Source organism: Crocuta crocuta, unplaced genomic scaffold (genome assembly GCF_008692635.1).
Source record: "Crocuta crocuta isolate KB4526 unplaced genomic scaffold, BGI_CrCroc_1.0 scaffold73, whole genome shotgun sequence".
Lineage (NCBI taxonomy): Eukaryota > Metazoa > Chordata > Mammalia > Carnivora > Hyaenidae > Crocuta > Crocuta crocuta.
The window spans coordinates 176176-199670 of NW_027529443.1; the positions used below are offsets into that span (position 1 = coordinate 176176).

The following is a 23495-nucleotide window of genomic DNA, read 5'->3' on the forward strand; positions in this document are numbered from 1 at the left end:
CATGAACCTAGGTTCATGGGATCAAGTCCCAAATTGGGTTCCAAGTCTAGTATGGAGCCTGCTTAAAATTCTCTCTCTCTCTGCCCTTCTCCCCTGCTCGTGCTCTCATTCTCTCTAAAATTAAAAAAAAAAAAGTCATATTCATGTAGAGTATGACATCATTTATATAGAAGGAATAGCATAATACTATATATTTTCTGTGGAACACATATATGTACAGGAAGTCCTGGAAAACTACTCACCAAATTGACAACAGACATTATTTCTAATGCGGGAGGAAGAGAAGAAATTAGGAATGGGGACGGGAGGGGAACATGGTTGGAGAACTTTCCCCTTATCTGTAAGATACTATTATGTTTGTGCATTATTTAAAAAAATTTTTTTAAATAATTTTAAGAATTCACATCCATGAGGGTCTAGAAGTCTAGATCCAAACAGTCAGTACAAATGCAAAAGTTTATGAACATCTCTTATTTAATCTCAAAAATTCATGTCAATTCTGTACTCCGTAATATGTTTGTTCTATTTGAAAAACTTAACAGGGAAGCATAGGAGAAGGGAAGGAAAAATAAGATAAAAAACAGAGAGGGAGGCAAAACATAAGAGACTCTTAAATACAGAGAACAAACTGAGGGTTGAAGGGGGTGGGGAAAATGGATGATGGGCATTAAGGAGGGCACTTGTTGGGATGAGCACTAAGTGTTACATGTAAGTGATGAGTCACTGGTTCCTATTCCTGAATCTAAGACTACAATGTACGTTAACTAATTTGAGAATAAAAACTATATATATATGCGTGTGTGTATAAGCAATATATACACGGGCGCCTGGGTGGCTCAGTCGGTTAAGCGTCCGACTTCGGCTCAGGTCATGATTTAACGGTTCGTGGGTTCGAGCCCCACGTCGGGCTCTGTGCTGACAGCTCAGAGCCTGGAGCCTGCTTCGGATTCTGTGTCTCCCTCTCTCTCTGACCCTCTCCTGCTCTCTCTCTCTCTCCTGCTCTCTCTCTCTCAGAAATAAATAAAACATTTAAAAAAAAACAAATGTATTTGTTTTAATATGGACATGATGTCTGCAATATGTACTTATTGGTTAAATTACACAACTTTCTCACCACCAAGAATAATAATAATCTTGGGGCACCTGGGTGGCTTAGTCAATTAAGTGTTTGACTTCGGCTCAGGTCGTCATCTCGCCGTCCATGAGTTTAAGCCCTGTGTCAGGCTCTGTGTTGACAGCTGGAAGCCTAGAGCCTACTTCAGATTGTGTCTCCTTCTCCCTCTGTCCCCTCACACACACACCCACTCACGCTCTGTCTCTCTCTCTCAAAAATAAATAAACATTAAAAAAAAAATAATAATAATCTTGGTGTAAAGTTGATACTCCACGATTCATCATGCACCTGTGGATTCAGGTCTTCCGTGGTATACCATTATGTTCCCAGGGGTTACTTGAACTTCAGGGAAAGAGGCCACAGAGTCTAGTTAGGCATTAGTCATTGTGAAGCCTAGCGCTGTGAGGACACATAAGATATCAAACAACAAGCTCTCGATAAAGGGTTTTGCTTGCAGTCTAGCATGGCCTTGACAGGTGCCAGTTTGTTCTTGTACACAAGGAAGCCACTAGGCTCAGGAAACCTCTCAGCACCCAGTTGCTCTGGGTTTCCAGAGTCTCCATGAGGAGGGAGTACTAAAGGAGAAGATTCTGATCTTTTGAGACATAAGTGCTGGGGAGGGACCCAGTTCTGTGTTCCCATTTTACCTTCCTACATCACCAGGGGGATTCTGGATGGGCCAGGTGGCCACCATCCAAAAAGGAACTAGGCAAAAGTTTCCCACAAACTTGCCCTATCATGACAGCCTTTGTGTCAGGGACCCACTCTCTCATTCAGTCAGCCACAGGCCAGGTCACGAGGTCACATCCCTCAACGCACAAGCTCAAACCAGAGGAACTCTATGTAGAAGGACCCTGTGGAGGGTGTGAAAATAAATTTTCCTGATAAAACTCCAACAAAGGGGAGCAAAGACTGAAGGCAGCAGCTGAAGAGCTGTGACGGCAAACCTGTAAGCTTCTCCCGCCAGTAACTGAGCATGGCAGGGACACAAAGCCAGGCCCCTTCTGGGCACACACAGGCTCCTTGCACAGGCAGCTTGTAAAGAAGCCCCCACAACCTTCCCACCATCTCTCCTTCACTTAGGGTCAGACTGGCATCACAATCTGACAATTGCTCCCATGTGGGCATCTTCCTTCATAAAATCCTTCCACCTTTAATGCTGTCTCGACATCTGGTTCTTAAAGCACCCAACTCCTCAGAAATGGGGCTTTGGGCTCTTGGACATCACCAGCTCAAGAGAGGGAGTGCAGTGGAACGCACCTTGCAAAGATAGGAGAAGGTGGTGTTTAGGGAAATTCCTGCAGGATGAGTGAGAGGCAAAAGGCATTCCTAACAGAGAGTTGTATGCTTTGGTGGTGCAGGGACCCTAAGAGTTCAGTAGGGCCAGAGTGTAAATGTATGCACGGGGGTGGCACAAGATGAGGCTGGGGAATCGTAGAGTGCCTCAGATGCAGAGCCAAATATCTAGGGCTTTTCCCTGCAGGCAACAAGGAGTTTTTGAAAGTTTTGAGCAACTGGATCATATGACCACATTTGTGTTTTTAGAAAGATTAGAAAAACAGCTGGACAGGGGCGCCTGGGTGGCTCAGTCGGTTAAGCATCCAACTTCGGCTCAGGTCATGATCTCATGGTTCGTGGGTTCGAGCCCCGTGTTGGGCTCTGTGCTGACAGCTATATATATATATAAAGGAAAGCAGCTGGACAATAAAGAGGTTACTAGGCCTAGGAACAGGTCATTTATCTTTCACACAGATTTAATGGGGAAAGAGTCTGAATATAATAGTCTCTATTAATGCCGCTGGATTTTACAACCATACAACCCTTTTTATTTTACTTTCTTTCATGAAACAGCTTCTCAAATTAATCCTCTCTCCCCAGACCTATTCCTCTGGGAGACACAGCCAGGAATGCCCCCTATCTAGACCTTGAGGCTTCCCTTACCCTACCCACACTTTCCTTTCCCTCTACCCCCCAAGAAAATTTCCATATTGGCACCAGTTTCTAGGACTCCCCACCCTTTCACACATCAGCAGCAGCATCCCTGACCTGGGAGAGCGAACGGCCCCACACCATCAGCTTCCCTCATGACAGGAGGGGCAGTAGCCTCTGGTCCCACCTGCCTGAGTCCCCAAAGGCCTCTCCCCCAAGTAAGAGGGACTCTCACTCTGGGCCTCAGTAGTTAGTTTAGAGCCCAAGAAATGGGCCTTTGAGCTAAAACCAAAGAGATGTGTGAACCAGGAAGGAAGCAGTGAGGGCCCAACGGGGTGCGTGGGAGGGGGGTGAACAAGAGGAGAACGTGACAGGCACAGCTTTCTATTCTCCACGAGCAGCAGGGCCCAGGCGAGGGCCAACATCAGCCTCTTCCCCTTGGTTGGCAACTTGGGGTATTTCTTCAACGTTCAAAACACTCAGTAAACATATTCCGGAGGCAGAGAGAAATAGTTGGGGGTCAGTTTATTCACTCAGCATGGGCTCTGGCAGTTTTTAGATGGCTGTTGATCTCCAGAGGAATATATTGTGGTTTTTCTGTACCTGACAGCTGATAGCTATCTGATAACTGACTCTGTATAACGGAAGCTGATTGAACAGACCAGTGTCTTACTTAAGTCAACAGTTCTCCAGGTGACCCATTTGTAAACCTGCCACAAGAGCATCACCCCAGGAACCGGTTAGAAAAGCAAATTTTTGGTCTGCCCCCAGACCTAGTGAACCAGAAACTCAACACTCTGCTTTAACAAGTCACTGTTACATGCTTTGAAAATGTGGTTTTGATGCACGTTGGAGAGCCACTAAGAGAAAAATCTTTCTGTACGGTGAACCTGGACCCCCTGCCCCAAGGACACCAAGAAGGAGGAGAATGTGAGAGGAATGTGAGGGTCTCCTTGCTCTACAGAGTTCTTCAGTCCCCTTCCCCCCATATCCCTGGCCCTTTTCACTCCTCCCCTCAACTTCAATTTCTTCCTAGAATTCTTGGGCCTCCTGGTTCCCAAACTGGAATTTCCTCACGGACCTGACTTTAGATCTCCCCTCCCCGTAGCCACCCAGTCCCTGAAACCCCCAACTTCTCCGAACTCTTGGAGTCCCGATTTCCCAGTTCCTAATCCCCTTGGCCTTGCCTTCAGCCCTGGCAACCTGTCCCCTGCCCACGCCCGTCTCCTTCCATGCCTGAAGGCCCCTGCACCCCTCCCCGATCCGGCAGGCAGCTCAGGCCTCCTCGCCATCAGGCCCCACGAGCAGCAGCGGCTGGGCATTTTTGCCTTTGTCGTGCCAGCACACGTCAAAGAAGGGGTACACAGGCCCGGGCAGGCGCTCGTGAAAGGCAAAGAGCTGCTCGAGGGCGTCGGCGTTGCTGGCATCATAAAAGGAGAGAATGCCGTCGCTGAAACTTAGGTAGATCCCAACGCGCGATGGCCGCCTCTCCGCGGCGCGCAGTGCGTGCGGTTCCTTGGCTTCGACGTGCGCCTCCAGGATCTTGCCTTCGCGCAGCCCCAGCAGCCAGAGGCCCTGCGAGGGCACCGCGTGCAGCCGGCCTCGGCGGCTGGCCTGGGCCGAGATCACGCCGAGTGCCCAGCGCGGCTTGTCGCCCACCTCCACCTCCCAGTAGTGCTCGCCGTCAGACAGCAGCTGGTGTGCCACCAGTGCCACGGCCTTGTCGAACTGGCACGGGTCCTCTCCGGCCGGCGGCGGCTTCTGGTCCAGGCACTCCACGCGGCGGCCAGAGCGAGACACCACCAAGCTCGGGTGGGCCGTGCTTGGGTCGAAGGTCAGTTCCTTCAGAGCTGTCAGCGGAAGGGTGGTCAGACCCCTGTGTGTTTGCCTCCTGTGAGCTTCTCCCAACCAATTTAGGGGCCTGCCTGTCTGCTCTGGTCTCCCCAATATCGTTAGTTGGTGAGCCCCTTCCTCTCTGCTTACTGGCTTGGGCCAATGACTGTACCTCTCTGAGCTTCAGTCTGCTCAGCTGAAAAACGAAGCCATAACTGACTTCTTCCACGGTAGGGAGGATTAGTGGATACAAGGCATTTAAGTCCGTATTTGAGGCCCTGGTCACAAAGCAGGAGAGAGTCAGGAAGCCTGGTCCTAAGTCAGTCCCCACCTCACCCAGCTGTGTGACTTCAGTCAGTCTTGAGCCAGTCTCTGGGCCTTAGTCTTGCCTTGGATAAAACAGAACCCCCTTCATTCCCACCTTCCCCAAGGGCTGAACCAGCCATGTGTATGAGTCCTGGAGTTCTCTAACCTACGGCACCTCACTGGGATCCAGCTCTCAGGGAAGGGAGGCAGAGAGCCCTGGGGCCTCCCCAGCCATAGGCCACCAGAGTCAGTCAGTGTCTGGCTCAGGCCAGTCCCCAGGGTGCCAGTTCTGCAGATCCTTAGCCTCCATCTAGCAGGGATTATCATCTCCACTGTCCAGAAGGGGCAGGAACTAACCCGGGATTGAGGCTCGACCCCCAGCCCTAGTCTCCCCTGCTTGCCAGCAGCAGCAGCAGCAGCAGCAGCAGCAGCAGCTTTTTGATAAGCAGAGTCCACCCCACATCAGTCACCCACCCATAAACCGCATGCCCTCAAAGTTCCTTCTCTGAGCACAGGCTACAAGGGTTCAGGGGGAATGAGCACCTTCTTCGATGACTTCCCCAAGTTGCAGCTGAGAGGCCTCTCTGTGTGCAGCTGGGGCCCCACCTCAACCACACAGTTACAAACACAAACCCGGAGCTAGCCCTTGCCAGTACCTGGCATCAGAGCCCGGAACATCTTCCTCCACACTTGGAATTTGAAGTCATCTGAGATGACAGGAAGCTGGATGTCCAGCCGGGCAGGCGGTGGTGATTCTGCCAGGATCTTCTGTAGCCTGGAGGGGGAGGGACAGGTGGGGGGAGGTGTCTGTGGAGGGACTTCCTGGAGGAGGCATGGGGTGGGGGGAGAGGGCAAGAGATGTGATCCCACAGAGAGGAGAACAGGGGCCATGGTGTGGAGTTCCAGGAGCTCCCGCGCATCATCCCCTGCCCTAAAAGTCTGTCAGAGTTTCAGTTTGAAAGACAGAAAAGGGTCTGGAGAGAGGTGGTGGTGATGGCGGCACATGAATGTACTTAATGCCATTGGAATTAAAATGTACACTAAAAAGAAAAAATTAGTTAAAATGGCAAAATTTGTCATGTATATTTCGCCATAATTTTTTTTTAAGAAGAACCTTCCGTTGGGATAAGGTCCAAACTCCTCAGCTCTTCAGTCTGCCCCCAGCTAACGCACCAGCTTCGTCTTCTCTCCCTCTTACCAGTCGTGGCACCTGCTCTTCCCTCTGCCTGTAGCATCTCTTCCCCCAGCTCTTCACCTCTCCTTGTCATTCCTCCAGAGGTCCACCAAATGCACACTCTTCTGGGAAGCCTGCCCCAGCCACCCCCTTCCCGCCACACAGCACTAAGCTGTGTCCCTGCCCACATCTGTTCCCCACACCGGTCTGAGACGTTCCTGAGGAGAAGGACCAGGCCACGTTCATTTCTGTGCTCAACACAAATGCAGGGAGACCAAGGTGGATGGAATGGGGATGTAGGGCTTCCTGTGATTAGCTGGTGGCCGAGCCAGTGTTCTTGAAGACTAGGACAAGTTAGGAAAAGGGCCAGGGCCAAGTTGATCTCACCTGCTGGTCACCAGGCAGTATTTCTAGAAAGAGAGAAAAAGAGAGGAGATGAAGCAGGCAGAGGAGGCCCTGGGGACTTGTAAGAATGGGTAGCCCAGCAGGAATGCTAAGTGTGGTGTGAGGATGGATCAGAAAAGCCCAAAGAACCCCAGAATTTGAAGCCAATCCTAACCCTTTACTTCTGTGTGAATTATAAAAATGTACCCCGCCTTCTTCAAGAAACCAATTCCAGGGCACTTGGGTGGGTCAGTCGTTTAAGCGCCCAACTTCAGCTCAGGTCGTGATCTCATGGTTCATGAACTTGAGCCCTGCGTCAGGCTCTGTGCTGACAGCTCAGAGCCTGAGGCCTGCTTCGGATTCTGTGTCTCCCTCTCTTTCTGCCCCTCCCCCACTCACGCTCTGTCTCTCTCTTTCCCTCTCAAAAATAGACAAACATTAAAAATTAAAAAAAAAAAAAGAAACCAATTCCACCTGGTAGAATTGTCCACATAAATATACAAAGCCCCAGTGGGTATGACATGAATGGTGCCCACGAAGATTCAGTGGCTGTGCAGTGTCCAGCCTAAACAACCAGTACAGCAGTCCCACCCCTCCTCGATGCATGACCCTGGCCCTGTCCCTGTCCCTCTCTGGGTCTTGAACCCTGGTTGAGAGGCAGAAAGGGAAGGTCATCCAGTGCTCACCATGAGGAACTCAGTCTGCGGCTTGTCCGCCACCTCCTCCAGCACCTTCTCCATCTGCCGTAACTGCTCCAGGTAGGAGTTCAGGCTCCCCAGCTCCCGCTGCAAGGCGACCCCTGCCTCAGCCCGCACACGCTCTGCCTCACGGTCCAAGGAGCCCTCCAGTGCAGCCAGGAACACCCGCATCTTGCTCAGCTGCTCGCCCACAGCCCCCCGGAACTGACGTACCGTCTCCTGTGGGAGGAGACAGGCAAACGCACTTGGCTGGGACCCCCAGCTTGGGTGCCCAGTTCCCAGGATGTGCCATGCTGAGCCCCTCACCTCCACCTCCATCAGCTGATGTTCCAGCACAGCTACACTCTTCTCCTTGCGCATACATGCCTCCTGCAACTGCAGCTTCTGCTGTGGCAGCTGCGTCTGGGGGGTGAGGCATAAAGAAGTGATGCTGCTTGCCCCCACCACCATCAGACCCACACCTCCCGCCCTAAACTTGCCCTCTCTGGCTCAGCCTCAGTGCCAGCTCCTCCTCCATCCAGGCTGCCATCTTACTGTTCCCCCAAACTCATGTGCTGATCTCTAGGCCCTTGCCAATGTCTAGAATGCCTTACCCTTCCATTGTGTATTTAAGGAAGTCCTCCATGGCCTTGCGTTCCCTGACCCCACCCCCTCAGCAGTCAGCACCCCTAAGCACAGGTCTTTGTGAGGGTGACGAACATAAATGTGTTTTGGTGTCCTCCAACAGAGGGGTATGGTGGTACCACACAGCAGGCTTCACAGGATGAGTGTAGGTTGTATGAAGAAGAAATGCGACCTCCCCCTCTCCCTGGGCTTCATCCTATCCTTAAAAGCAGAACATTAGCAAAATGCCCCAGTGAGCCTTCCTGCACACCTGAGTGCTGTGGCAATTTAATAAGAATGTCTGCTGTGTTGGGGCACCTGGCTGGCTCAGTCAGTAGATCATATGACTCTTGGATCTCCAGGGTCGTGAGGTCCAGCCCCACCTTGGAGGTAAAGCTTGTTTTTTTTAAAAAATGTCTGCTGTATCAGCCAGTTAAACACATCTGTAGGTCTGTCACTTTCTGAGTCCTGAAATGCAAGTGTAGGGAAACTCCTAATAGCTCCTGCCAAAGCCACTCTTCTCAGAAGGTGTCTGGCCTCGGAATCAGATGGTTCCAGTCCTGCCCCCATGGCTTCCAACCTCAGTTTCCTCTTTTGCAGAATGACAGATTGGCGGCCTCCTCCCCGCTCCCACTAAGGAAAACTGAGAGACCCTCTAGGCTCTGTCTGCAGATGAGTCCACGGCTGGTGGAAGCCCCAGGACTGGACCATGGAGCCCATGGTCTCCTGACCAGCCACCAGGTCAGTCTCCTTCCTGGGACGTCGTCCCGGGCAATGGCCCCGCCTGCTGCAGGACAGAGCGGACAGACCTGGTGGCTCTCAACATGGAGCCGGCAGAGGTGCAGGGGCTGCAGGGTTAAGCCATGAGGAAGAAGCACGATTATGATGCAATCCTGACCGCACTTGTGCTCAAGAAGGTCAGCCTGAAGCTGGGGATGGAGCCGCCCCTGGGAGGCTTTCAGAACTTCCCGCTGGGGCCACGAGGTGCTGAGGATCTCACCTACAAGCTGGTCGCCCTCTGCCGCGATGACTAGATGACTACGGGCCGAGCTCAAGGCAGTCCTGGTGTGCAACATCAATACGCAAGAGGAGACAGCAAGGTACTCAGTGAGTACCCTGCTCCTGGCAGATCCCATTCGACCACTCTCGAGTCCTGGTACATGGTCTGTGGACCCAGTCCCTCTTCGTCGCCAAGGACCCAGGCATTCAGCCACGCCCNCTCCAGGGTCGTGAGGTCCAGCCCCACCTTGGAGGTAAAGCTTGTTTTTTTTAAAAAATGTCTGCTGTATCAGCCAGTTAAACACATCTGTAGGTCTGTCACTTTCTGAGTCCTGAAATGCAAGTGTAGGGAAACTCCTAATAGCTCCTGCCAAAGCCACTCTTCTCAGAAGGTGTCTGGCCTCGGAATCAGACGGTTCCAGTCCTGCCCCCATGGCTTCCAACCTCAGTTTCCTCTTTTGCAGAATGACAGATTGGCGGCCTCCTCCCCGCTCCCACTAAGGAAAACTGAGAGACCCTCTAGGCTCTGTCTGCAGATGAGTCCACGGCTGGTGGAAGCCCCAGGACTGGACCATGGAGCCCATGGTCTCCTGACCAGCCACCAGGTCAGTCTCCTTCCTGGGACGTCGTCCCGGGCAATGGCCCCGCCTGCTGCAGGACAGAGCGGACAGACCTGGTGGCTCTCAACATGGAGCCGGCAGAGGTGCAGGGGCTGCAGGGTTAAGCCATGAGGAAGAAGCACGATTATGATGCAATCCTGACCGCACTTGTGCTCAAGAAGGTCAGCCTGAAGCTGGGGATGGAGCCGCCCCTGGGAGGCTTTCAGAACTTCCCGCTGGGGCCACGAGGTGCTGAGGATCTCACCTACAAGCTGGTCGCCCTCTGCCGCGATGACTAGATGACTACGGGCCGAGCTCAAGGCAGTCCTGGTGCGCAACATCAATACGCAAGAGGAGACAGCAAGGTCTCAGGGGGTCGAGTGAGTACCCTGCTCCCGGCAGATCCCATTCGACCACTCTCGAGTCCTGGTACATGGTCTGTGGACCCAGTCCCTCTTCGTCGCCAAGGACCCAGGCATTCAGCCACGCCCCAGCCTTCCTGGCTCCCTCCTCCTCCAGAGTTCTTCCTGGGGTCCCTTCTTCAGAATTCCTGCCAGCCCTTCCACAAGGCTTAGGGCCGGGCTGATACATACCCTGGCAGAATGTATCCTGACCCACCTGCCCCCTAGGCATTCCTGGGTCACCTGGTACTCTGTTCCGTTTCACGGACTCTATTCTCTCTCCACAGATATCTCCTCTCTCTCTCTCTCTCTCTCTCTCTCTCCCCCTCTCTCTACCAGACTGGGAGTTCTGGGGTTACTAGCAAAGATGAGCCTGGGTTGGGAAGGCTCCTGGGAAGAGGAAGCTCCTGTACTGGCCTAGGGGACCACCAGTCAGCACTGGGCAGAACTGGGTAAGGCAGGAGCGGGAGGAATGGTGAGGCTGGTTCCCTGGCGGAGTCTGGGGGCCTTGAATATCAGCCTGAGGAGGTGGTCTACCCTCTTTAGAAGTCTGGGGGCCTAGGGTGCATGGGTGGCTCAGTCCCTTAAGCGTCAGACTTACCCTTAGGTCATGATCTCAGGTTTATGAGTTGAGCCCTGCATGAGGCACTCTGCTGTCAGCGCAAGCCCGCTTCAGATCCTCTGTCCCCCTCCCCCGCCCTTCCCCTGCTCTCTCTCTTTCTCAAAAATAAACATTAAGAAGAAGAAGAAATAGTAGTAGTAGTAGTAGTAGTAGTAGTAGTAGTAGTGGTAGTGGTAGTGGTAGTAGTCGTCGTCACCTGATGGCCAAGCAGAAGCGCTGCAGTGCAACACTAATGTTTGTGGGCAAAGATAATCCACAGAAGCCCACCCCATTCATCATTCGGAAGAAGACAATGGCAGCTTTCCTNCGCCTCTTCCAGCTCCCACGCCTATCCTTTATTCTTCCACAGCCCAACAAATGCTTCATGACAGACCTTCAGGGACCTATGTAGACACATACTCTCCCGCAGCTACATGCGTGTGATGTGGCACACGTCTGACACAGAGGAACCAGTGTGAGCCTGCGTCTCTATTTGCTAATGTGTGGGTGTCTTTTCTGGGCACCCGTGGCAATTGCAAACCTTGGTGTGCCCACAATTGTGTTTGGGCTCTGGAAGCGTTCAAGACTTCCAGCGCCATCTAGAAAAACAACCTGGTTTTGGGTCTCGGTGCCAAAGGGGGCCTGCGTTGCCACTCCCCGCCAGATGTTGTGACCCTCAGGCCTGTACAAGTTTTGCAACTTGGAGGAGAACGCGGGCACCCGCGAAGTAGCCTAGCCGGCCTCAGCCAACACCGCCCCCAGCCACCTGACCTGGCCCCAAGCCCCGCCCATCTAGTCTTTTCCTCCCGGGCCGCCACCCAACTCCGCTTTGTGGCCGTGGCTCCTGTGTCTCTGGGCGCCCTCCAGTAGCTAAACCCGGAAAATCTACGTCTGGAAGCCGCAGCCCCTGGAGGCCTCCTCCAGGCTCCGCCTTCAGCTCATGCGCCCCATTCCCTAGCGGCCGCGCCCCGCCCGCGTCCCCGGAAACTCCAGGCGCCCCGGGCCCTGAAGCTCAGAATCCAGGTCAATGCGGCGACCTCCAGATCGGCCAGACTCCGCTCCAGCCANCACACCTTGAGGCGCGCATGGGCTTCGGCGGCGGGGAGCAGGCGGTGGCCGCGGTGCGAACCGAGCGAGGCACACACGCCGCACACGAGCGCGCGGTCCTGCTCGCAGTAGATGCTGAGCGGGTCTAGGTGCNGCTCAGGCAGGCGCGGCAGAAGCTGTGGCCGCACTCGGCCGTCACGGGCGCGTCAAACAGCTGCAGGCACAGCGGGCAGGACAGCTCCTGGTGCAGGAGCCCGGGCGCAGCCGACATGATGGACCTGAGGAGAGGAGGGGTCAGTCGGGGAGGCTCAGCTAGGCCCGGCCCCAGAGCCAGACAAGGAGGATCCCCAGCCTAGAAAGAGCTCACATCTCATACACAAAAGGACCCTAGTTCTGGCCGAGGGGGAAGAGGCACTCAGTCCCAAAGGCAGCGGCAGCTGCATTTCTCAGCTCCAGCCCCCACAATAGCTGCTAAGGGGGACTTTGTCTCCATCCCAGGCCCTAAACCCGAGTTCCGGTTGCAGTCTTACCCGCTGTCCTTCCCCTGTCTTATCCTAGGCCTCAGCCCCAGCCCCAAATTCCCCGGAGCCCCCAGCCCCTCCCCTCCTTTCACTCCTCTCTCCAGGATCCCCAGCCCACCCCCCCAGCCCCCATCTCCAGGCCCACAGAACCCATAGGACTCACAGGTCTGGTTGGAGATCTTGGGCAAAAAGACAGTCCCAGGAGGCCCCGTCAAGGTCAGGCCTAACCTTACAGGGAGTCAGAGCTGTGTCTGAAGACAGGCAAGGGGCAAGCAGCAAGCTCAGAGCAAGGAGGGGAACTCACAGGGGGAGCTAACAGTGAAGGCCACAGGGAAAGCACACGGTGAATAACAAGACAGACCCTCCCAGACTGAGCCCTGGCCCCAGGGCTATATTTAGCTGCTCTGCCCACCCCTTCCCATCACTTCTGGAAACCGTTCTAAAAGTGAGGACTGAGTGGTCAGCGGACAGGCATCATATGTCAAGGCCACCTGTCTTGGCCCATCCCACTGTCCCCTCCCCTGCTCAGCCTGGAGCCAGAAATTACAACCAGCAGGGAGGCAGGGCCTCTCATACCACCAAAAAACAAAACAAAACAAAACAAAAAAGACAAAAAACAGGAACATGCCTGGGAGGAGTCTCTCCTTTCTCCTCCACCCCCACCTCCACACTCTCCAGCCTCCCCCTTCCCTGCCTGTGGCCCCTCCCCAGTTTGTCACCCACTTACTCCCCAAGTTTATGGCTCTCCAAGATCATACTGCAGGAGTCCAGGACCTCAGCACACCCTGAAAGCTTTTCTTCCTCCAGAGTTGAGGAGAAAGGCTTTTCCCTGCTGGTCTCTCCAGTGCCTAGTACGAACCCTGGGGCAAAGCGAGCCTCCCTAAGTGCTTGGGAAATGAATGATAGGGGGACAGTTGAATAAATGAATGAACTGAATCCAGGGCCTGCAGCCCAGAAGTTGATTCTGCCCTGACAACTACAGGCCTTTACATGCTTAGCCTTCGAATCAAAGTCCTCACTGTGCCCTTCAAGGCCCTACTGAAAGTGATCTTACTCTTCTCTCACCCCTCCCCACCTCCTCACTCCAGGCTTGGCCTTTGGGCTTGCTGTCCCCCGATGTCTGGAACACTCTTTCAAAGCCCCCCCCCTCCCCGTATACCCTGGTTCCCTTCCTGTTCTGCCTCAGATCTCTAACCAGTGTCACCTTTACAGTGAAGGCTTTTCCTAACTCCTTGATTTTAAATCTCACAGCTCCCGGGGCACCTGGGTGGCTTAGTTGGTTAAGCGTCCGGCTTTCGCTTAGGTCATGATCTCGTGGCTCGTGGGTTCGAGCCACACGTCGGGCTCTGTGCTGACTGCCAGCTCAGAGCCTAGAGCCTGTTTCAGTCTGTGACTCCCTCTCTCTCTGACCCTCCCCTGCTCACGCTGTCTCTCTCTCTCTCCTAGAAATAAATAAAACTTTAAAAAAAAATAAATCTCGGGGCGCCTGGGTGGCTTAGTCGGTTAAGCGTCCGACTTTCGCTTAGGTCATGATCTCGCGGTTCATGGGTTCGAGCCCCGCGTCGGGCTCTGTGCTGACTGCCAGCTCGGAGCCTGGAGTCTGTTTCAGTCTGTGACTCCCTCTCTCTCTGACCCTCCCCTGCTCACGCTGTCTCTCTCTCCTAGAAATAAATAAAACATTAAAAAAAAATAAATCTCACAGCTCCCTTCCCTGCTCTATTTTTCCTCATAACATTTATTACCATCTGACAACCAGTATTTTACTTACTGGTTTTTTGTCTGAGTCCTCCTACCAGAATATAAATTTTATACACTGTCTCCAACCTAGAATAAAGTATATGCACACTGTAAGTACACGATAAATACTTAATGAATGAATAAACACACAAGCTCACTGGGTCCTTCTCTTTTGGCTTCACAGTCACTTTCTCTCAGCTTTTACCTGTTTTTGTTCATTTCTCCCTCAACTGCATTCTCTGTCTTAATCTGAGTTTCTGTTTATGTTTCAATCTTAATCTCCCCTTTGGACTCTCTTTTTGCTTCTTGGGTTTTTAATGTTCATTTTTATTAATTTTATCCCAAACGTGCACACGAGGTGTTCTTTAATAAGAGACAGGTTTATTAAATATCTCCCAGTAAATAGTAAATGTCCTGTGCCATAGGATGATGGGATGGGAGCCAGGTCAATTTTCCCATAAGGGTAGCCAGACACCTTATAGGTGAGCAACAAGGAAGAATTCCTTTCAAGGAGTAGAAATCAACTGTCCCCGTCTCCTTCTTGAAGATCTTTTTTTTTTCTTAATTGTTTTTAAGTGTTTACTTATTTTTTTTAATTTTTTTTTTATTTCTAGGAGAGAGAGAGAGACAGCGTGAGCAGGGGAGGGTCAGAGAGAGAGAGGGAGTCACAGACTGAAACAGGCTCCAGGCTCTGAGCTCGACGCGGGCTCGAACCCACGAACCGCGAGATCATGACCTAAGCGAAAGTCGGATTCTTAACCAACTAAGCCACCCAGGCGCCCCTTGAAGATCTTTTTATTTCAACTCTTTGCCAGGTAAATAAATCTCCCCAGGAGCCAAGTAGCTCCCTGCCCATCTCAGCTCGTCTTTTGTTTCATTGTTTTTATTTTTTTTTAATTTCAGGAATATATTTTATTTAACCTAATGTATCCAAGATGCTGTCATTTGACATGCAACCAATTTGAAAATTATTAATGTTGGGCATCCTACTGATGTAGACCACATGACTCTGTAGACCACACGACTCTTGATTTCAGGGTGGTGAGTTTAAGCCCCATGTTGGATGTAGAGCTTACTTTTAAAAAAATATATTGGGGCACCTGGATGGCTCAGTCATTTAAGCGTCTGACTCTTGATTTCAGCTCAGGTCATGATCTCATGGTTGTGAGTTCGAGCCCCGCGTCCCTGTGCTGACAGCTTGGAGCCTGCTTGGGATTCTCTCTCTGCCCCTCCCCTACTCTGTCACATGCTCGCTCTCGCTCTCTCTCTCTCTCAAAAATAAATAACTTAAAAAAAATTATTAATGAGGGGCACCTGGGTGGCTCAACCAGTTAACCATCCGACTTCAGCTCAGGTCAGGATATCACAGCTCATGGGTTTAAGCCCCACATTGGGCTCTGTGCTGACAGCTCAGAGCCTGGAGCTTGCTTCAGGTTCTGTGTCTCCCTCTCTCTATCTGCACCTCCCCCACTCTGTCTCAAAAAAAAAATAAGTAAACATTAAAAATTTTTAATTATTAATGAAATATTTTGCATTCTCTTTTCCGTACTAAGTCTTTGAAATCAAGTGTGTATATTACACTTACGGCACATCTCATTTCACAGTAGCCTCATTTCAAGTGCTCAAGAGCCAAATGTTTATAGTGGCTATCAAATGGGAGAGCACAGCTCTATAATCTCAATGATCTTATAGATGAGTATTAAAGGTTGTCAAATTAAGCCTTGTTGATTAGATATAGATTTGTGCTTATGTGCTTGATCAAAATCCTAGGAAAATGTAGAATTTGGGGGGGAAAAAGAACTCAGTTAAGCAGGGCGTTCTTGTATTTATTTATCACCCTACAAAAGTTATATTTATGAACTGAAACTCCCATTCCTTTTAATAATTTGTTAAATCCCAAAACAGTGTCCAGATAAACAATGAATTGCAATCTCAAAAGCATGAGTAAATTCTAAACATGACAAGTCTTTGAACTTGTCTCCAAGTTCTGAGGTTCATTTCTTCTTGAACACTTGAAGTGTTTGCATGTTACATGCTGGCCCACTTAGGAAGCTACCTTAGGCTTCCTGGCACCTTGGAGGCTTATCTAAGAACATTATACAGGCTATAATCATTTAGGCCTCTCAGAAAGAGATACGTTTTATTATTCTTTTGGATCACAGCAATTGACTCCACAGATGACTATAGATTTTACCCTCAGGGTATTGGAAAGTCTCAGGAAGCTACCAGGGCTTTTTATCAGAACTCTGAGAAACCTAGGGAAGCTTGATTTCCCCAAACAGGAGGGGGTGGGGACAAGAGTATATCTGGAGATGGTCTCTAAAACCACAAATCACTTTACTTCCACTCAAAAGTCAAGGGGCAACTGGGTGGCTCAGTCAGTTGAGCATTTGACTCCAGCTCAGGTCATGATCTCACAGCTCATGAGTTCGAGCCCTGAGTTGGGTTCTGTGCTGACAGCTCAGAGCATGGAGCCTGCTTCGGATTCTGTGTCTCCCTCTCTCTCTGCCCCTCCCCCACTTACACTCTGTCTCTTTCTCAAAAATAAAAAGTCAACATGCTGAATATAGATCTCACCTGGAGTTTTCATTACTGCCAGGCTGAGGCTAAAGGTTTTGGTTAATAGGAGTGGGTGCCCAGGACAAGGATGGTCAACTCAATCCCTCTTTGTAGATGGACCAGATTTGACCTCTGACCCATGGAAGGGACATTGATTATCTACAGCAGTTTGGAGGACAAGAAGGGGCCAGGAACAACATTGGGGGGGGAGAGGAAGTAAGGAGGAAGTAAGTTGCTATCCCTAAGAAGGAGCTCTGTGAGGTCCCTGGGGCCCAGAGCTCAGAGGGGGCAGATTTCAGCTTGCTCTAAGGGAGAGCTTCCCAATGGCCGAAGTCATAAATGCCATGGGAGGGAAGACCTCCTTGTATTGGATAAATGCAGAAAGAAGGCAGACATCCCCCAATCAGGGCCAGAGCAGAAGCAGGTCCTGAATGCTGATGTCACAAACTCATGTTGGGCGTCCCCAGAAAGATCGCCTACCTTTTGGGGCTCCAACATCTTCAGCCACAATATAAGGATAAGTAGGATAATAAAGTCATCCCTGTAGGGTTGTTATGGGGATTAAACTAGATATTATATTAAATAAATGCCAGGGACAGCATGCTGGCACCCAGGGGCTTAGGAGTCAGTGACTGCCACCACTAGGCTCAAATCTTCACTCTGCTCTTTCCTGTGACTTTGAGCAAGTCATTTAACCTGATTTTCGCATTTGTAAAATAGGAATCACGTAAGGATTTTTATTAAGACTCTTGGATTGTTATGAGGATTCAACAAGCTAATTCATATGAAGCTCTCAGAACGATGCCAGGTCCATAGGAAACGTTCAATAAATGTTGGCTATTGATATTACAATTATTATTACTAAGTATTCCAGTGAATCTTCCCTATAACTGTGTAAGGTCAATAACATCATCCCTGCTTCAAGGACTGGGGAAGTGAGGCTCAGAAACTAACAATGACAAAATCGCCTACCATGTGCCAGGCTTGTTCCAAGTACTTTACCATTCTTAATCCATTTATAACCTCATAACTTCATTTATAACTTGTAACAACCCAGTATTGTTCCTATTTTACAAGGAGGCAATGAAGCACAAGATTAGCAAAGTTCTGGCAGTAATGGTCCTTCTGGATGCAGAAGAAGCATCCGGTTCCAGCAATCAAAGGTCACTTTTGTTGGGGGGAGGGAGCACACCCAGGAGGCACCTTAACCAACAGCTCTGGCTCGAGTCCAGGGGGCAAGGGTGGGCCTGAGGTACGAACTGGAGGTTCTTTCCTGCCAGGGATCAAAGCTCAAAGCTCTCTCTGAGCACTTCCCCCAGAAAAGGAGGTATTGAAGGAGAAGAGATTATCATGGCTTCCCAGAGAGCTGCCCAAAATTTCTACTCTTCACCATCCCAGATGGAAATCACCCTGGCAGTGCCCAGGAACAAGTAGGCTCTGCCTTTATCTCTGTGTAGGACCCTGGCCAAGTCATTGCCATTCCAGGGTCCTGATTCCCTATGGGCTGATGAGGTGAGTGCATTAATGTTACAGAACACAGACCTCAGAGAGGGGCTGTGACTTCCCTAAGTCACATGACTAAGAGAGGATCTGGGAATTGAATCTGAGTGGGTCTGACACCATTCATATCCTGCTTTTTCCACTATTTCACAATCTTCTGAATGCACTCTGTAAATTCTAGAGCTTTCTGTGAAGAGGAGAAAGCTAATATCATTACTATTATCATAACATCTGCACTCCTAAGGTATTTGTGGACAATCCAGAGGAGGAATAAATTTCCATATACATAACCTCTCCAAGTCATTTGTCAGTTTTTGAGGAGAGTGAGACTTTTAGGACTTTCAGGCGGTTGGAATTTGGGCCTATAAGTCAGATGGTTCAATCTGTTTCCTCATTTACTACCACTGTCAGCTTCCAGAGTAATTTCTGAAAAATTCCGTTTTCTCCTCTGTAAAGTAGGATAAACACACATAGTTCACGGGGGTGTTTGAAGGCTTAAATGAGATCATGCATGTTAAGTGCTTAGCACAGTGCCTCCAACATAGTAAATTCCAAAGAATGGAAGCTGTTATTACGATTCTGTCTCCCACCAGCACTTACCATGCAGTTGTGCATCTAGTAGATCCTTAATACATCTTAAGAGTAAAACACATACTCCAAAAACTTTGTTTCCTTCTGAGTTCACATCCACTTGCCAAAAAGTGTCCTCATTCTCACTGAGCTCCAGCCTGAAACCACTGGCAGGAGTGAGCCTTCCAATTCTGGGGGAAGAATAGCTGCTTTCCTAGCCCATCTCTTTCCCTATGACATCACACCAAACTGCTAGCACTTGCTCTGAGATGTTGGGTGAAAATCACAGCCTGGATCTTCCATGTCCCAGTCAGAATGTGTGTGGGCAGAAACGTGACTGGGGTTGGATGTCAGAGACAAGCTGGGCTCAAAAGGGTCCTGGATGGTCACATGCAGGAACAAGGGAAGGGTAGTGTTACACCACCATGACACACATCCTAAATCTCCTCACCCCCCAAAAGCCAATTATGAGAAGCCCACCCTCTCTTCCTAGTCACAACTCATACTCCCCCAGGAGCAACTACCCACAGCCCCACAGCTTCCACTGAAATATGTTACATGGAGGGGGCACCTGGGTGGCTCAGTAGCTTAAGATCTGACTTCGGCTCAGGTCATGATCTCAAGGTTCATGAGTCTGAGCCCCACATGGAGCTCTCTCTGCTGTCAGCACAGAGCCTGCTTCAGATCCTCTGTGTCCCTCTCTATCTGCCCCTCCCCATCCCGGTGCTCACCTGCTCTCTCTCAAAAATAAATACTTAAAAAAAAAGAGAAATACGTTACATTGAGTTTACTTAAAGCCAAGGCCATCCCATCCAAACAGGGGTTCAAGAGATACAGTCAAATGGCCATGTGGTCAAGGGGGTCCCTGCTCTAGGTGGGGGTTGAATCAGGCAATCATTTTTAAAATTCCATGGCTCAAACATGTACCCCAATGTTCATAGCAGCACTCTCAACTATAGCCAAAACATGGAAAGAGCCTAAGTGTCCATCAACAGACGAATGGATCAAGAAGATGTGGCTTATCTATACCATGGAATACTACATGGCAATGAGAAAGAATGAAATCTGGCCATGTGTAGCAACATGGATGGACCTTGAGGGTGTTATGCTGAGCGAAATAAGTCAGGCAGAGAAGGACAAATATCATATGTTTGCACGTATAGGAGGATTAGGAGGAACTTAATGGAGGACCATGGGGGAGAAGAAGGGGGAAATGGTGGGGGAGAGGGAGAGAGGCAAACCATGAGAGACTCTTGAATGATGAGAACAAACTGAGGACTGATGGGTGTGGGGGGGAGGGGGGAGACGGGCATGGAGGAGGGCACTTGTGGGGATAAGCAATGGGTGTTATATGGAAACCAACTTGACAATAAACTATTTGTAAAAAATAAAAAATAAAAAATAAAATTCCATGGCTCAAAAACCCAAAGCATTTAAGATTCTACCAAATGTGAAAAGAGCAGGTTTCTATGATTCTAGATTCCAGAATTCTTTTGTCATTCTATAAAGGCTTATAATGGCTAGATCTATGCCAAGCCCTGTGGTAGGTGCCATGAACCACAGAGGGTCCTCAAGGAGCTCTCAGATTGGTGGGAAACCAGAGTAAACAGACACATTGTATGAGAAAGGCATCATAAAAGCATCCTGCAGACACGTAAAGGAATAATAAGTTTTGTGCAGACAGGACAGAAAAATCAACAGGGAAGAGTAAACAAAGGACAAATTCAGAAGCTAGACAGCAGGTGTTATGAACTAGTCCAAGAGGGATTCCAAACCTGGCCTTCCAGACGAAGTGATATTTAACTGGAGACCTAAAACCTCAAGAATTTATAAGGAAAAGAATGAGGGAAGAGACTTCCAGAGAGGGAACAGTACACTGAAAGGCTTGTAGAAGCAAAGGAGTCTGGCACATTTGAAGAACTGAGAGGCCAGTATGGTTGAAACTCAGAGATGGAGGGAGAGCAGGGTGTGGCACAAGACAAGGCTGGTAAGGTTCACAGGCACCAGACCAGCAGGGCCTCCGCAGACACATTCAAGGCAAGTTAAAGATTTGGGGCACAGCTTGGGCTCCAATGCCTATCCATGCCACCTTTCATTTGCTCTTCTAGATAAAGCTCCCTTGGGCCCAGAGTGGCTCTCCACCTACGACTTTCCCTCAAGAATGTTCTCAATCATTCATCACAAATGTCTCCTCGTCACTTCCCTTGAAATTCAGCTCCTGAGACCAAATCCTGGCTGCCCAGTATTTGGCAAAGTTTTAGAGACCATCAGGTAGCCCATGTTATGGTGGAATATTTACAAAGTGGATGTGTGTGGTTATTCCATTTTACAGATAATAAAACTGAGGCAGAGAGAGGAAAAGCACGCACAGCTATTCTCTACCCCCCTCCCTTTTGTTTAAACTTCTCATTTCTCCCCAGGATGTGGGATTTGGTAAGCTTCATGGTTCTGGCTGTTAGGATTCTATGGTTCTAAAGATTCTATGGCACGTAAGAGAGGATGCTAAGATTCAGAGAAACATGGACATTTTAGCGTTCTAGAATTCCAAGATTCTAAGACTTGGCGCTTCAATAAACCAGGCTCCTGGTCTGTGCTAGTTACTGCAAACCTGGAGATGCAAACCCTACCCCCATAAGCCTCTCTCTGTCTCCCTGGTCCCACCTCAGGCATCAGCTGGAGGATGCAATCCTGACGCTGCCCAATGGCCAGGCTTTAGTCTACACACCTTGGTGTGTGGTAACCAATGGGGTAGTCAGGCACTCTGTGCCCCAGGGCTGGGGCATAGGCAGTAATTGGGAGAAGGCGGGGAGTTCCAGATCCCGCCCCAGAGTGGACTTCCTGGTCTGCAGACAGCCCAGGAAAGCGACAGCAGCAGAGGACCCTGGAGCCATGGGGCGCACTCGCGACGCCATCCTCGAGGCGCTGGAGGACCTGACTTCGGAGGAATTCAAGAAGTTCAAGCTGAAGCTGCTCTCAGTGCCCCTGCGCGAAGGCTTTGGGCGCATCCCGCGGGGACCCCTGCTGTCTATGGACGCCATGGACCTCACAGACAAGCTGGTCTCTTACTATCTGGAAGAGTACGGCGCAGACCTCACAGCACTGGTGCTGCGCGACATTGGCATGCAAGAGGTATCAGAGCGGCTGCAGGAGAAAGTGCGCAAAGGTGAGCGCGCCCCCTCCACCCTCTGCAGGGGCCCCAATTGCTGGTTCTCCTACATGCCCACACACCACCCCCACCCGAACGTTTGCCCCTTGGGCTCTTTCGCTTTCTGTTCCTCCTATCCACTAAAATTGCAAAAGCTCCTCCTCCTCCTGTGCTTGGCCCTGACCTTGGCTTCTTGACTAAGGGGCCCCTGCCAGACTAGAGATAAGGTAGGAGGGGAAGGGGACCACTTGACTAGTCATTTCCTTACAGGCCGTGAAGCTGCACCTGCTGGGATCCAGACTTCTCACTTGAAGGCAGCCAGCCCAGGTGAGGCCTCCACTCCCAACTTCTCCAGCCACACCCCACCACACCCCTGCACAGCCTGGAGCTGTCCCACAGCCAGGAACAATGGGAGAGCAAGATTGGGCCTACCCTTCCCACTGTCTCACCTGGGGGGAGGGAGCTCAGGGGAGAGAATCACAGTTATACTCCCACTGTTATCTCCGGTGCCCGTGGGCTGCCCGCCTTGAGCCAACCCTTAGGATCACAGAACAATTTCTGAAGAAGGCAGTGCTGAGCAGAAACAGGTCCCAGTATCCGGCCTGGGAACTGGCTCATCTGCTTTCCTCTATCCTGTCCCTAGCATTGCACTTTGTGGACCAGCACCGAGCAGCCCTTATCACACGGGTCACAGACGTGGATGGGTTGCTGGATATCCTGTATGGGAAGATCCTGACAGAGGAGCAGTACCAGGCAGTGCGAGCAGAGTCCACCAACCCACTGAAGATGAGGAAGCTCTTCAGCTTTGCTCCAGCCTGGAATGTGACCTGCAAAGATATGTTCCTTCAGGCCCTGAAGGACACCCAGCCTTACCTGGTGGCTGACCTGGAGCAAAGCTGAGGTGTCTTTGCCAGCAGTTGGCCCCATGTACAACACCTGGCAGTTCTAGCCAACTTACCCCTAATCTCTTGATTTTTCTTAATCATAATATATGAAAATGCAGCTTGTACTAAATCCAGCTTGTACTTGTGTGTTTTTCCTACTTCCAGCCTTAAGGTACACGCAAAGCTAAGCTACTTTGTAAATGCCACACAGGCCAAGTGAAACTCTACTTCAAGGCCTGTTCCTAGGGCAGCTGGCTCCCCAAACACTTCATCCATCCTGCTTCAGTCACCATGGTATATATCCCATTTACCATTTGGCAGCTCCTCCTGTGCTCTTCAGAGTCTGTCCTTGAGGTCATGGTTAGCCCTGTGGCCAAGGTCTAAAGTTTAGAGAGGTGTGTAGGAAGAGTCTGGAGTTGGCTTTGTCAGAGACATTTATCAACAGACTAGGCTACAATAGCTTCTCTTTCACTTTTTCCTTTGGGGAAAAATATATTGTAAAATTAGAGCACTCTTTAAGGGGGAGAGAGAGTATCCTCTAAGCAGGATAGAATGGGGCACCTGGGTGACTCAGTTAAGAGTCTAACTCTTGGGGCACCTGGGTGGCTTAGTCGGTTAAGCGTCTGACTTTGGCTCAGGTCATGATCTCAGTTTGTGGGTTCAAGCCCCGCGTCGGGCTCTGTGCTGACAGCTAGCTCAGAGCCTGGAGCNGAGCCCCATATTACTCTGCACTGACTGCATGAAGCCTGCTTGAAATTGTCTCCTTCTGCCTGCCCCTCCCCTGCTTGCACTCTCATGCACGCACTCTCAAAAATAAACATTAAAAAAAAACAAACACATAGAAGAGCACAAGAAGTCAAGCATAATTCTAAGGCTCCTTCTGGAACTGGC

The 23495-nt window shown here is 50.5% G+C and overlaps 2 protein-coding genes across 2 annotated transcripts; one reads left to right on the plus strand and one right to left on the minus strand.

Moving 5' to 3' along the window:
- Positions 1-4202: 4202 nt before the first annotated feature.
- On the minus strand, positions 4203-11959 carry TRIM72 (tripartite motif containing 72). The gene is given in 7 exon segments (XM_077760267.1): positions 4203-4893; positions 5839-5957; positions 6744-6766; positions 7427-7657; positions 7745-7840; positions 11715-11848; positions 11851-11959. Coding segments are annotated over 7 exon segments (1287 nt in total). The 3' UTR covers positions 4203-4318.
- A 2764-nt stretch (positions 11960-14723) lies between these two features.
- Positions 14724-22734, plus strand: LOC144228460 (apoptosis-associated speck-like protein containing a CARD). Its single transcript, XM_077760268.1, has 4 exons — positions 14724-14761; positions 21425-21738; positions 21991-22047; positions 22364-22734. Exons 2-4 carry the CDS (start codon positions 21465-21467, stop codon positions 22618-22620), a joined length of 588 nt encoding a protein of 195 aa, XP_077616394.1. The 5' UTR covers positions 14724-14761; positions 21425-21464; the 3' UTR covers positions 22621-22734.
- Positions 22735-23495: the final 761 nt, after the last annotated feature.

Excerpts from the sequence above, each read along its gene's own strand:
- LOC144228460 (XM_077760268.1), top strand. The coding sequence starts at position 21,465 with ATGGGGCGCACTCGCGACGCCATCCTCGAGGCGCTGGAGGACCTGACT. Across the intron at positions 21,739-21,990 it reads GCAGGAGAAAGTGCGCAAAG|GCCGTGAAGCTGCACCTGCT; the intron begins GTGAGCGCGCCC and ends ATTTCCTTACAG. Across the intron at positions 22,048-22,363 it reads CTTGAAGGCAGCCAGCCCAG|CATTGCACTTTGTGGACCAG; the intron begins GTGAGGCCTCCA and ends TCCTGTCCCTAG.